Source organism: Mytilus californianus, unplaced genomic scaffold (assembly GCF_021869535.1).
Source record: "Mytilus californianus isolate M0D057914Y unplaced genomic scaffold, xbMytCali1.0.p SCAF_3, whole genome shotgun sequence".
Taxonomy (NCBI): Eukaryota; Metazoa; Mollusca; class Bivalvia; order Mytilida; family Mytilidae; genus Mytilus; species Mytilus californianus.
In genome coordinates this window covers 130,850,347-130,865,257 of record NW_026262679.1, presented here as the reverse complement: position 1 = coordinate 130,865,257, position 14,911 = coordinate 130,850,347, and the positions used below count along the sequence as shown (strand labels likewise).

The 14,911-nt window shown below is 35.2% G+C and overlaps 1 protein-coding gene across 1 annotated transcript in view; it reads left to right on the top strand.

Moving 5' to 3' along the window:
• Positions 1 to 14,911, top strand: part of LOC127736245 (scavenger receptor cysteine-rich type 1 protein M160-like) — a 325,222-nt gene that overhangs the window by 293,388 nt on the left and 16,923 nt on the right. The window contains exon 11 of the mRNA XM_052246842.1: positions 4,141 to 4,164. Coding sequence (XP_052102802.1) covers positions 4,141 to 4,164 — 24 coding nt within the window. The remainder of the gene's footprint in view (positions 1 to 4,140; positions 4,165 to 14,911) is intronic.

The following is a 14,911-nucleotide window of genomic DNA, read 5'->3' as shown; positions in this document are numbered from 1 at the left end:
ACAAGATGACCTCAACAGATGAAGAACCTACTTTACTGCAGATCGAAACGCCGACTTCGTTGATGGTGGTGTATGGGCCTACAAATTCGGGAAAAACGTGCGAAAAAAACTGTTGGAAAATGCACACCTCATGTTCCAGGAACCTCCCATATTCGTATTGTATTGTTATGGGAGTGTGCGGTAGCCCATATTCGACGACATGCAGCAGAATGTGAAAAACACATGTTTCCATGAAGGGCTCCCACCAAGACCGAATTATTAGACATTCACAGGGACAACGGACATTTCACCTGCGTTTTGGACAACTTGATGAGCGAAAGTGCCAATAGCATAGAAGTGGAACAATTCGTATGCATTGGATCACCAATATAAATATGACGATCATCTGTTTAGTTCAAAATCTATTCCAGAAAGGGAAGATTATGCGCACGCTCAGACTTTGGTGTTGTATAAAAATAGACGGGACCAAGAACAGTTGTCCCAGTGATTAAGACACTGACTTTGGCAAATAATTCGTTTTTAATTTTTGTATCTCCATGTGATAAGGAACAGAGGAAGGCAATTCTGCAGATAACTACGGACGATCAATTGAAATTACTGATGGAGATCGTTTTAAATATATAGAGGAGTTATATCCACTTCGACCAGAACTGGAAACCTACTTCGATTGAATAAAAAACATATTCGTAAGGTGGTCGATTATTCTCTATCTAAGTCATTGAGAAGGAAGCGATATGTCAAAATCAAATAAGAAATTCCAGTCATTCTTCATTCGTTTTTGAAATATAGAACTGACATTAGTGACTTAACGTAAATACCAGGACCTGCTGAAATGATTTGAAGAATTAAACAACCGTAAAGACAAAGATGATCAATTGAAAACAGCAACAACAAATATTGTCAAAATTGATACTGCGAAACCACCAGATAAGCATAATAAATTGAGCCGTTCAAAAAAAAATCACCAAGTGGATAGTGCAACACAAACAGCTAATGACAAACAAATCGGAAGAGGATCTCGACGTCGTTTGATACGTTTGATACAAAAAAACCTAGGACTAATAAGAAACGAAAATGAATGTCTTTTAACTTATAAGTGAATCTCATAACTGTTCTGCACGTGTTTACATCTATTTTCATTTATTTGGCATGTATAGTTTACGTAAATATAATTTATATAGACCAATCGAATTGCTTACTGTTCTGTGCATACAACTAGCGACATAGACGAAAACATCACAAGAAAGAACAAACCCACACTCAATAAAATTTCAACAAATTAATTACTTAAACCCCTCCAAAATGTGTTCTGAAAAGGTTAGGCGGATCCATCACTAGAACCCAAATGTGAAACGCATATATATTACATGAAGTTTTAAAAAAAAAAAGCATAAACATAAAGAATTTTACTAACGAATGGCAGACGAAATTATTACTATTTCTAAAATTTGATGATGCCTGAAAGCTAATGTTTCTTTAACGTTGTACAACACATATCTCTTGTCGTCGAAGGCGCAGAGCACCAACTTGTTGATGTTAAGTAAGTGCAGATTGTGCTTTTTATTTCGAATAACATTCAATTGACAATTGCAGGATACAATCGACATATTGCTGACAACGGATTTGATGATCCCTTTTTTCCTCTTTTGTTCGACGTCTGCATATTTCAGGCTATACATTTTACTTCTTAAGCCAGCGAATTTAATTACATGCATACCCCCCGTTTCATCTTTATATAGCCGCAGTTTCTTTTTTTTTTTTTTTTTGACTATCGTATGAAGAGTGGTCTTTGAAATTATTGGAGAAAACAAATAAGTGCTTGTCCTCTTCCATATCTTTTTATATGTCTTCGGTGGAAATATGATACAGTAGTGAGTCAGTATCAGTCATCATGAGCTTTGTTTTGGTATGCCTCTATTTTTTCATGATGTAATTGTAGTGGTGATCATACATTATTCCCAGACAGAAAATCCTGGCCGTGTTAGGCGCAACTTTTTGGAAGTTTTGGTCCTCGGTGCTCTTCAGCTTTCTACTTGTTTTGGCTTTCAAATTTTTTTATCTGAGCGTCACTGGTTAGCCTTGTGTGGACGAGACGCATGTCTGGTGTAATGAATTTTAAGCCTAGTTCCTTCTGCTAGCTATTATTCGTGTGTTTCTTTGTCCTATATGTTCTCCCATTTATTTGTATTGTGGTCCTGTCATGTGATGTTGTCGTTTTTGGTGTTGTGTTTGAAGTTGCCTTAAAAGCGGGAGGTTTGGCATGCCACAAAACCAGGTTCAACCCACCATTTTATCTTAAAATGTCCTGTACCAAGTCAGGAAAATGGCCATTGTTATATTATAGTTCGTTTCTGTCTGTGTTACATTTTAATGTTGTGTTTTTGTTGTGTCGTTGTTCTCCTCTTATATTTGATGCGTTTCCCTCAGTTTTAGTTTGTAACCCGGATTTGTTTTTATCTCTATCGATTTATGAGTTTCGAACAGCGGTATACTACTGTTGCCTTTATTTGACAACTCTAGAATACTCATATCGACGTGGTTGAAAATTTTCTACACTGATGAAAACGTTTTCTTTTTATTATATTTGCTCTGTCTATACTGAAACTGAATGTCGATGGGCGATTTATTTATACACCTATACACAGGTTAACAAAATATTGATTTCGCCATTTGATAAGGGACTTTCCGTTTTGAATTTTGGAGTTCGGTATTTTTGTTATTTTACTTTTTACTATTTTTTTACATGCTTGAAGTTAAGATTTCGTAATGATACCTATAATAACTAAATTTGAGAGATTTAAGTTTTTAATATGTTTTCTTTCCACAACATTTAATGTATGAATTCATTCTTGACAGGGGGATTGCAATCGATTATATTACCCTACTACAACAGAGAGACCTACCATTGATAGTCTTATAAAACAGATTTTTGCTTTATACCGATGGTCCCTAAAGCAGGTTTTCTTTAAAAAATCATATGTTGTTAATACATAAATTTCTGTATTATTGATGTTATTAAAGGGCATAACTCGAAAACGTTAAAGTGACGCCACCTAATTTCGAATTTGATTTGTGTTTTGTTGTAATAAGCATTGTGCATAGGCACTTGTCTCTGATTTTTTTTTGTTCCTATATACCTTCATATAGCACAATGTACCTAACTCGCATATTTTAGAAATGTCACTCGGTCGCGAACGTTCGGTTTATTTCGGTTTTGCGGTTGTCTATCCCACTGAAATTTTTTATCCCGTAAATCTACATTGAATCATTTACAAAATGGTGTATAACACGCCTAATTCTATTCCGGTATCATTCGTAATAGGCCTTTCAAATATGTCAAACATAATATTTTTGTCTTCTCATAACCCCTTTGAAATATTAATCTCGCAGTGAATGATTAATTATAAAAAGTATATCTCATAAACCTGTGTTAGTTTTTCGCCGAATAGAACTTATCATCCAGATAGTAAATTTGTAAAAAGATTTTGTGAAAAAAATCTAATAAGTGTTATTTGAGGTGTGTCTAATGAGATACGAGTTTCTATTTTTAGACACAAATTTTCCATTCTATCAATGTCATTCAGACTCTTTCTGGACTTTACAGTTAAAATTCAGATAACTCCAAAAAACATTTTTTTTTAGCAATCAGATTTGACCAATCTGAAACCGAGATATGGATAAGAGAGGGGAAAGATACCAAAGCGACAATTATAATTAACTATTTACTGCGAGATTAATGTTTCCAAAGGGCTGTGAGAAGACGAAATGTTTACGGTTGACATACTTGGGAGGCCTGCTACGAATGATTCCGACAACAAAGGTAGGAATCGAAATATAACGACAGTTCGAAAACAATTGGGTTTTTTTAAATGCGAGTTAAGTTCCTAGTGTAGAACAAAAAGACAAGTGACTGTGGCAGTGTGTATAAGTTTCATAACATATGGTTGAGGCAAACTTTTGTTAGAGAACGGACGGACGGACGGACAACAGTAACACATGAAAATCATACAATTTAGAGGTATCTCCCCCAAAGCTATAAACATTTGGTTATAATATGGTAACGACTAGATACCGCGTTTGTTTAACTAATCAGTTCATAATATCCAAAATACAGCAATTAATGAAAATTCTAATTTTCAGGTGAAAGCAACGAAGGCAATGAAGGTAAGTTTGTTTTCAAATGACAATTTAGGAAACGGTAGTTGACATATGTTAAAATATTGTCAAATGGATCGTATCTTATTTTACAATCTGTATAATTACATCACCGCCGTAAATCAATGGATGTGATATCTCCCGTTAATAACTGCCAAACTTCCCAAACAAATCTGTGTATCTATAAAATGATTTAGTAAAGAAAGGTTTTAAGTTGTTTGTGGTAATGAAATCCCTCACTTAAAAGTTTATCAGTTATATATTTAAATCGTTCACTTGAGTCATTACTGCAGACTCAGGCATATCGAGCGAGCTGGGTAATATACACCCGATAAGACGGAATATCAGCGCCCCCATCCCCCCCCCCTTGTATATATATACAAGTCTAAATTGAAAACAACGTTCAAACCTATGATTGCGTTGGATAAAAACCGCAATTTTTATACGTGTGCATGCAAAACAAATTTCTTGTTAGAGGGGTCTAAATACTGCACAAACAACATTTTTCCGAAAGACCAAAAAAGTGAAAAAGTATATTTTAACAAAACGCATTTGACTAGCAGGTCGAACTGATGTTCTTAAACCCTGCGAACTGCCATTGGCGATTGACAAATAAACGGATCACCAGATGTAAAAAATGGATCTTATTATTAATTTATTACCAAACAGAAAACAATAAACTTGCGGAAAAGGTGGTATATCGCAAACATGAGGTGCAAAAATTTGTACACCATATCCGGATTTCGACAATTAATGTCTCTTCAGTGATGTTAAGAATCGAAACGGTATTTGGAAGGCCATATAATTTACCTCAATTTAGGATAGACTCTTATACCTTCCAAATACCGTTATATATGGCCTTCCAAATACCGTTTCGATTCCTAACATCACTGAAGAGACATTAATTGTCGAAATCCGGATATGGTGTACTAGTTTTTGCACCTTTTGTTTGCGGTTTACCATCTTTTCCGCAGGGTTTAAGAACATCCGTTATTCGACCTGCTAGTCAAATGCGTTTTGCAAAATATACTTTGTCATCTTTTTTGTCTTTGGGAAAAATTTGTTTGTACTGTATTTAGACCCCTTTACCAAGAAATTTGTTTTGCATGCACACGTATAAAAATTGCGGTTTTTATCCAACGCAAACATAGGTTTGAACGTTGTTTTCAATTTAGATTTGTATATATATATATATATATAAACGCCTAAAACATGTACAAAACAACACCAATAATAAAAAAAAAGAAACATTAAATGTAATTATCTATAAATATTTTGGATAACAGATATCCTTCATCAGTATGATTATGATGTAAAATGAATCATATCAATCTATTCTGATTAAACTACAACAATCTTGAAATTTATACAACAAAACAGTTAAAACCGAACAACGAGACGCTTGTACAATTCATAAATTTCAAAAATGACATAGGTTATATAGCTATTTACAACAGAGACTGCAATGATATGCTTCAAATAAAAATAGTAATGTGCGATATGAACTGATACAATTCTAAAATTTCAAAGATGACGACTGTTAAGATGTTACAACAACGATTGCGTTGAAATACATTCCCAAACAGCACTGACCGATCGAAGCTGGTATTAATATTTCAAATTTGAAAACGGTAGAGTAATTACATCAGAGGCTGTATTCAAACATCCCAAATAAATAGCTGTTTGATAATGATTAAGAAAAAATAATAATAAATTTTGACTAAGGTTAAATAGTTGAACGTGTCTGACTGCATACTTGTACATCCCTCCCAAATGAATAGAACCATGCAATTAAAACTGCTACAATTCAAACATTTTAGAGTTGACAAAGGTAAAGAAATAGCAACAGAGACTGTGTAGCAATATGTAATATAACCCAAATTAAAAACACTGTGCGAATTTGAACTACACCTTTTTATTTATCCCATTTGGTGACAACGTTTTTAATTTTTTATCCAAAATATTTCCCGAGTGAGTCTATCCTCCCTAGACCAAGCAGTGTTGTGGTCTATGATTGTAATGGTCAGTCGATTGAGATCTGCCTTCGTGTGGCCAGGGGATCTTAAATGTCGACTGAGAGGAAGGTCTGCCTTGCATTCATAGTTGCTACGATGGCCGTTCATTCGTTTGTGAAATGGCTGTTCTGACTCGCCAACATACTGTTTACCACATTTACACTGTAGAGATATACAGCATTTGTAGTCTTGCAATTAACATTGCAAAATATGGTGAATTCCGTACCAATGGAGTGACTGTTAAAATTCTGGGTATTCAGTATTTGTTTACAAGTCAGACATCGTTTGTTTCCGCATTCCTTGCAAGAACCCACAGACGAAGAGCATGCTTTAGAGGATATATCAGCTCTCACTAGCAAGTCTTTAAGGCTTTTGGGCCTACGGAAAGCCAGTACAGGTGGCTCGGGAACGATCTTGGATGGTTTAGGATGTTTTTCGATTTCTTTCCAATTTTCGCGGATTAGGTGTGATAACTTGTAAAATTTGGGATGGTAAGTCAACACAAACGGCACTCTCTTGTTGACCTTTTTGTCTTTATATTGGAAAAGTTCATCTCAGCTGATTTTGTTAGCACGAGCGAAACCTTTATCAATGTCTTTTCTTTTGTTGCCCCGATTTTCTAGGTGACCGCGAAGTTCTTGTAGTCGCCTTTTTGCAGTATCGTTGTTGGAGCAAATCCGTTTTATTCGTAGGGAATGCTCTTGGTGCAATGTTTAGGATGACAACTCAAAGGAGAAATATATTGAAGTTTGTCTGTGGGCTTGAAATACAGATCTGTTAATATGTTTCCATCCTTCACTTGCGTAGCAGTGTCAAAAAATGTGATCTTAGAGTCAAAGATTTCATAAGTGAATTTTATTGAATGATGAGCATCGTTGGCATGTTGAACGAACAAATTTAGTTCTTGTTCAGTATTATCCCACTTCATGTCAATATCGTCGTTGGTTCCGATTCATCGACGATATTAACATGAAGTGGGATATATATATAAGACGTCTAGATATTAGTCAACGATCTTTCTTACGAAGGCGCTGGATCGTTACATGTACAAATAAATTATGTAAACGCCTAAAAAGTGAACAAAACAACACCAATATTAAAAAATGAAAACATTAATTGTAATTATCTATAAATATTTCGGATAACAGATATTCTTCATCAGTATGATGTTGATGTAAAATGAATCATATTAATCTATTCTGTTTTAACTATAGCAATCTTGAAATTTATACAATTAAAACAATTAAAACGGAACACAAAAACGCTTGTACAATTCTAAAATTTCAAAAATGGCGTAGGTTATATAACTATTTACAACAGAGACTGCATAGATATGCTTCAAATAAAAATAGTAATTTATAGAATTTGAAGAGTCGAACTAGAATGAACGGATAATAAACGGTCGTCTAAGAAATCCAATGATTTTTTTCGATCTCTGAAAATCCTTATGTATATCATATTTCGTTCTCTTGAACACACAAGCAAGAACATTGCAGTCTTATTAACTAAGAGAGATAGGGGTGCCCCTGACTACTCTTAGAAATTTCTGTTAAGTTTTCCGTAAAAAAAGAATGCTGATACACTTAAAGTTTGCTAAAAGTAATCAAAGACGATCTTAAGTTGATTATCGACGTTCGAGATACCCGTGGTTAAGATTAAAAATAAGAGAGCGTTCCGAGAAGGATAAAGAGTACTCTTAGGGTTGTGAGTGCAACATGAATTTTCAGGGCTGTCAATCATTCTAAGATGACTTCAAGATACACTCCTAGCAGATAAGATGATCCTAAGATAATCTTAAGCACTAAGATTGCTTCATGATACTGGCCCCAGGAAGCAAATATAATACAAGCCCAAACGAAAAATAGAAACAAGTCTAAATTGAAAACAACGTTCAAACCTATGATTGCATTGGATAAAAACCGCAATTTTATATGTGTGCATGCAAAATAATTTCTTGGTAGAGGGGTCTAAATACAGCACAAACAACATTTACCAAAAGACCAAAAAAGGGATAAGTAAATTTTAACAAAACGCATTTGACTAGCAGGTCGAACAACGGATGTTCTTAAACACTGCTAACTGCCATGGCGATTGCCATAAAAACGGATCTGCAGATGTAACAAAATGGATCTTAATTATGAATTTAATACCAAACAGAAAACAATAAACTTGCGGAAAAGATGGTGTACCGCAAACATGAGGTGCAAAAATTGGTACACCATATCCGGATTTCGACAATTAATGTCTCTTCATTGATGTTAGGAATCCCAATGGTATTTGGAAGGCCATATAATTTACCTCAATTTAGGATAGACTCTTGAATTTTCAAGAGTCGAAATAGAATGAACGGATTATATAAACCCGAAGGCAAATACAATACAAGCCCAAACAAAAAAATATACACTAGTCTAAATTAAAAATATATATCTATAACAAAATATATTTTGATGTTAGGAATCCCAACGGTATTTGGAAGGCCATATAAGTTACCTCAATTTAGGATATACTCTTGAACTTTGACGAGTCGCAATAGGATGAACGGATTATATAAACCCGAATGCAAATATAATACAACCCCAAACGAAAAAATATCAACAAATCTAAATTGAAAACAGCGTTCAAACCTATGATTGCGTTGGATAAAACCGCAAGTTTTACATGTGTGCATGCAAAACAAATTTCTTGGTAGAGGGGTCTAAATACAGCACAAACAACATTTTCCAAAAGACAAAAAAAGTGAAAAAGTATATTTTAACAAAATTCATTTGACTAGCAGGTCGAACAACGGATGTTCTTAAAAACTGCTGACTGCCATGGCGATTGCCAAATAAGTGGATCACCAGATGTAACAAAATGGATCTTATTATCAGTTTTATACCAAACAGAAAACAATAAACTTGCGGAAAAGTTGGTATACCGCAAACATGAGGTGCAAAAATTGATACACCATATCCGGATTTCGACAATTAATGTCTCTTCAGTGATTTGGGAATTGAAACTGTATTTGGAAGGCCATATAATTTACCTCAATTTAGGAAAAACTCTTGAATTTTGAAGAGTCGAACTAGGATGAACGGATTATATAAACCCGAAGGCAAATATAATACAAGCCAAAATATAGTGTACACAGACCCAGTGGAGTGGCAAGTAAATGTTTGAGTGTTCAGTATTTGTTGGCAAGTCAGACATCGTCTGTTACCACACGACTTGCACCATTCCGCAGTTGAAGAGTTTTAATCAGAGGAGACATCAGCTCTCACAGATAAGTCTTTCAGACTTGCTGGTCTCCAAAAAGCTAAAACAGGAGGTTTGGGAAAGATCTTGGATAATTTTTGGTGTTTGGCAATAATCTGCCAATTGGCACAGATCAAACGTGAAAAGTTAGCAAAGGCGGGATTGTATGTTAAAACAAACGGAACTATTTCGCTTCACCTCTTCTGTTCGTACTGTAATAGATCATAGCGGCTGTTATTGTCGCAAACCCCTTATCTATGTCCCATTTCTTATAACCTCGTTTGGTCGAAAATCCGCGAAATTCCTGTAACCGTTTAGTGACAGCCTCCTCAGACGAGCAAATCCGCTTTACTCTGAGAGCTGACTGTACGGGATATTTTTGTACAGTGTTTTAGGTGACAGCTTTGGGGAGAAAGGCACTGATGTGTATCTGTAGGTTTACAGTAGAGGTCTGTTGATATGACACCGTCTTTTATAGATGTAGTTGTGTCCAAAAAAGATATTTTAGAGTCAGAAATTTCATATGTGAATTTAATTGACTGGTGGGCGTTGTTAGCATGTTTGATAAAATCATCCAGTTTTTGTTGTGATTCCATCCATTTCATGTCAACATCATCGATGAAACGGAACCAAGACAGAGGTTTAAATAAAGATGCTGAAATGGTTCGTTTCTCTAATTTGCCCATGAAAATATTGGCGTAAGACAGAGCCATTTTCGTCCCCATCGCATTCCCATTTATCTGAAGGTAATTTTCACCATTGAAGGTAAAATTATTGCATTTCAGAACCAGAGTAAGCAGCTGGACTAAACATTCGGTGGGTGGTTCTAAAATGATGCGCGAGTCCCATATTTCCTTTCACGATTGTATTCCGTCATCGTAAGGTATGTTGGTATACAATGAGGTGACATCCAAAGTGACAAGGAGAGTTTCTGGAGGAAGAGGATTCATTGATTCCATTTTACGAAGGTAATCTGTGGTGTCTTGAATGTGAGAAGGAAGATTTTCTACATGATATCTTAAATGGAAGTATACATTCTGTATTTTGGGAAGAAGTTACAATCAACCAGGCTTGGCGTTCTCTGGTTTTAAATATCCGATTGTATCCTCATCTATGTGACCGTCATTGTGCATGGTTTGTAACGCAGTAATAATTTTGGTATTAAACTCGGAAGTAGTGTCTTGGTCAAGCTTCTAGTAAAATCTCTCATCAGAGAGCTGACGCTCTGCTTCCACAATGTAGTTAGCTTTGTTTATTATGACAACGGCACTTCCCTTTATCACAATATCATCTCGTTTTCTCAGCGATTGTATGGCCTTTTTCTCGTCAGAAGACGTGTTATAAAACGACGAGTTCTTGTTGTTAGCTAGATGAACAACATCCGATTTGATTTTGTCGATAACTTCTTCCAGTGTAGCAGATTTGCTTGGTTTTTGAAACCATGAACTCTTCTTTCTAAAGTTTATAGTTTATATATATATATAATTCGTCTCAAGTTTATCCCAACAATGTTAGATTAACGCAAATTTAAGTTGTTCCCTCAGCGGGATTCAAACCATTGCGTCTGTGACATCGTGGAAACACGCCTGCACTGGGTCCAGCGCAGTATACATATAAAATATATATATATATATAATTCGTCTAAATAACAGCCCAACAATGTTAGATCTGAAAATTTGCGGAATCAAATTTTTGTTCTTCCCTAGCCCGGATTCGAACTCATGCTACTGAGATATCGTGGCACCAAATCGCCTTGCACTATACACGGCGTGCTAGATCACTCGACCACCTATGCTCGACAAAAAATCAAGCTTTCGGTGGCCGGGTGTTACTTTTCCTCGTCAGTTTTTATCAAGCGTCGTAACACAGTCCATGATATATAAGGAATGAAGATTGAATATTACAGATCAGCTGAATTATCTTTCGTAGAGGATCTTACAAATTAATGTAGGATGCAGTCACAGAAATAATTATATTATAAGTACGTTTATATATATAAAACGTCCAGATATTAGTCAACGATCTTTCTTACAAGGGCGCTGGATCGTTACGAGTAACGATACATGTACACAATAAATAAATTATATAAAAGCCTAAAAAGCGTACAAAACAACACCAATAATAAAAAAAGGAAACATTAAATGTAACTATCTATAAATATTTCGGATAACAGATATCCTTCATCAGAATGATTATGATGTAAAATGAATCATATCAATCTATTCTGATTTAACTATTACAATCTTGAAAATTATGCAATTCAAACAATTCAAACCGAACCCAAAAACGCTTGTACAATTCTAAAATTTCAAAAATGACGTAGGTTATATAGGTATTTACAACAGAGACTGCACCAATATGCTTAAAATAAAAATAGTAATGTGCGATATGAACTGGTACATTTCTAAAATTTCAAAGATGACGACAGTTAAGATGTTACAACAAAGACTGCGTGGAAATACATTCCCAATGAACAGCACTGACCTAGCTAAGCTAGTATAATATTTCAAATTTGACAACGGTTAAGTAATTACAGCAGAGGCTGCGTATTTAAACATCCAAAATAAATAACAGTTTGATATTGATTAAGAAGAAAAAAATTAATTTTGACAAAGGTTAAGTAATTGAACGTAACTGCGTACTTAAACATCCCAAATGAATAGAACCCTATGATTTAAACTGGTATAATTCAAGAATTTTAAGAGTTGACAAAGGTTAAGTAATTGAACAGGACTGCGTACTTAAACATCCCAAATGAATATAACCCTATGATTTAAACTGGTATAATTCAAGAATTTTAGAGTTGACAAAGGTAAAGGAATAGGAACAGAGACTGCATAGTAATATGTAATATAACCTAAATGAAAAGATTGCGCGAATTAGAACTACACCTTTTCATTGATCCAATTTGGTGCCAAAGTTTTTAATTTTCTTATCCAAAATCTTTTCCGAGTGAGTCTATCCTCCCTAGACCAAGCAGTGTTGTGGTTTATGATTGTAATGGTCAGTCGATTGAGATCTGCCTTAGTGTGGCCAGGGGATCCCAAATGTCAACTGACAGGAAGGTCTGGCTTGCATTCATAGTCGCTACGATGGCCATTCATTCGTTTGTGAAATGGTTGTTCTGACTCGCCAACATACTGTTTACCACATTTACACTGTAGGAGATACACAGCATTTATAGTCTTGCAATTAAATATGGTGTATTCCGTACTTGTGGAGTGACTGTTAAAAGTCTAGGTATTCAGTATTTGTTTGCAAGTCAGACATCGTTTGTTTCCGCATCCCTTGCAAGAGCCCAAAGAAGAAAAGACTGCATTAGAGGATAAATCAGCTCTTCCCAGCAAGTCTTTAAGGCTTTTGGGCCTACGGAAAGCCAGTACAGGTGGCTCTGGAAAGATCTTGGATAGTTTAGGATGTTTTTCGATTTCTTTCCAATTTTCGCGGATTAGGTGTGATAACTTGTCAAATTTGGGATGGTAAGTCAGCACAAACGGCACTCTCTTGTTGACCTTTTTGTCTTTATATTGTACATTTTCATCTCGGCTGATGGTGTTAGCACGAGAGAAACCTTCATCAATGTCTTTTCTTTTGTAGCCCCGATTTTCTAGGTGACCGCGAAGTTCTTGTAGTCGTCTTTTTGCAGTATCATCGGTGGAGCAAATCCGTTTAATTCGTATGGCCTGACTGTAGGGAATACTCTTGGTGCTATGTTTAGGATGACAACTAGCTACTGAGGTATCGTGGCACCAAATCGCCTTGCACTATGCCCGGTGCGCTAGACCACTCGACCACCTAGTCTCCATAAAAAAAGCTTTCGATGGCCGGGTGTTACATTTCCTCGTCAGTTTTTATCTAGCGTCGTAACACAGTACATGATACATAAGGCATGAAGATGGAATATTACAGATCAGCTGATTTATCTATAGTGGATCTTTCAAATTAATGTAGGATACAGTCACAGAAATAATTATATTATAAGTACGTCTGAACCAGTGACAGCTCTACGACAGATTTTATTCATCGGATCACCAGTGATAGTGATTTATATATATATATATATATACATAATTACCCTAAATATTAGCACAACAAAGTTAAATCTGCAAATTTGCGGAGGCAAATTTTTGTTCCTCGCTCGTCGGGATTCGAATTCATGCTATTGGGATATCGTGATAACACCGCCTGCATTGTGTCCACCGCTCTTTACCACTAGGCCACCTAGACTGAACTAAAAATTCAGCTTTTGGTGGCATAGTGTTACCTTTCCACGTCAGTATAATCTAGAGATGTATTGAGATCTCACAAAACATGTTTAACCCTGCCGCATTTTTGCGCCTGTCCCAAGTCAGGAGCCTCTGGCCTTTGTTAGTCTTGTTTTTTTTTTTAAATTTAGGTCATTTTTATGTTTTGGAGTTAAGTATGACGTCCATTTTCACTGAACTAGTACACATTTTTATTTAGTGGCCAGCTGAGGCCCACCTCCGGGTGCGGGATTTTCTCGCTGCAATGAATACCCATTGGTGGCCTTCAGTTGTTATCTGCTATTTGGTAGGGTTGTTGTCTCTTTGACATATTCCCCATTTCCATTCTCAATTTTATTGTAACACAGTATATGATATATTGGGCATAAAGATAGAATGTATTGCAGATTAGCTAAATTATCTGTCATAAAGGATGCATTCACTGAAATAATTATTTGATAAGTACGTCTAAACAAGTGACAACTATAACGTCTAGATATTAGTCAACGATCTTTCTTACGAGGGCGTTTGGTCGTTTCGAGTAAAGATACCTATACACAATAAATAAATTATATAAACGTCTAAAAAGTGTACGAAACATCACCAATATTAAAAAAAGGAAACATTTAATGTACGTATCTATAAATACTTAGGATAACAGATATCCTTCATCAGTATGATTATGATGTAAAATGATTCATATCAATCTATTCTGATTACTATAACAATCTTTAAATTTATGCAATTAAAACCGAACAACGCTTGTACAATTCTAAAATTTCAAAAATGACGCAGGTTAGGTATTTACAACAGAGAATGCATAGCTATGCTTTATTTTGTAAAAATATTTCCTTTCTGTATTGGAACTGTACACGTATACCTAACAACAGAATTTTTCATTTACCTGTGTTTAAAGTTATTGCAAATGGCTGATATTTTTTTTTTTTGCATATTGTTTTTCTTTAATTGTTTAACATTTCATACCGATATAACATGTTACTTTTATTATTCTTCCCTTAGTTTATTTATTTTGTATTTGCATTGTATCATAGGTCAAATTTATTTGTTCAGTGTATGTTCAATGGTGTTATTATGTCCTTTTATTGAGTTAAGCTATTTCAGTTGATATTTTATAGTGTGTCTCTCTATGTTGTGATGTTACACTATTTCAGAAAAAGGGTGAAGGTTTGGTACCATTAAAACGTTTAAACCCGCTGCATTTGTTTGCACCTGTCCTAAGTCGGGAATCTTATGTTCAGTAGT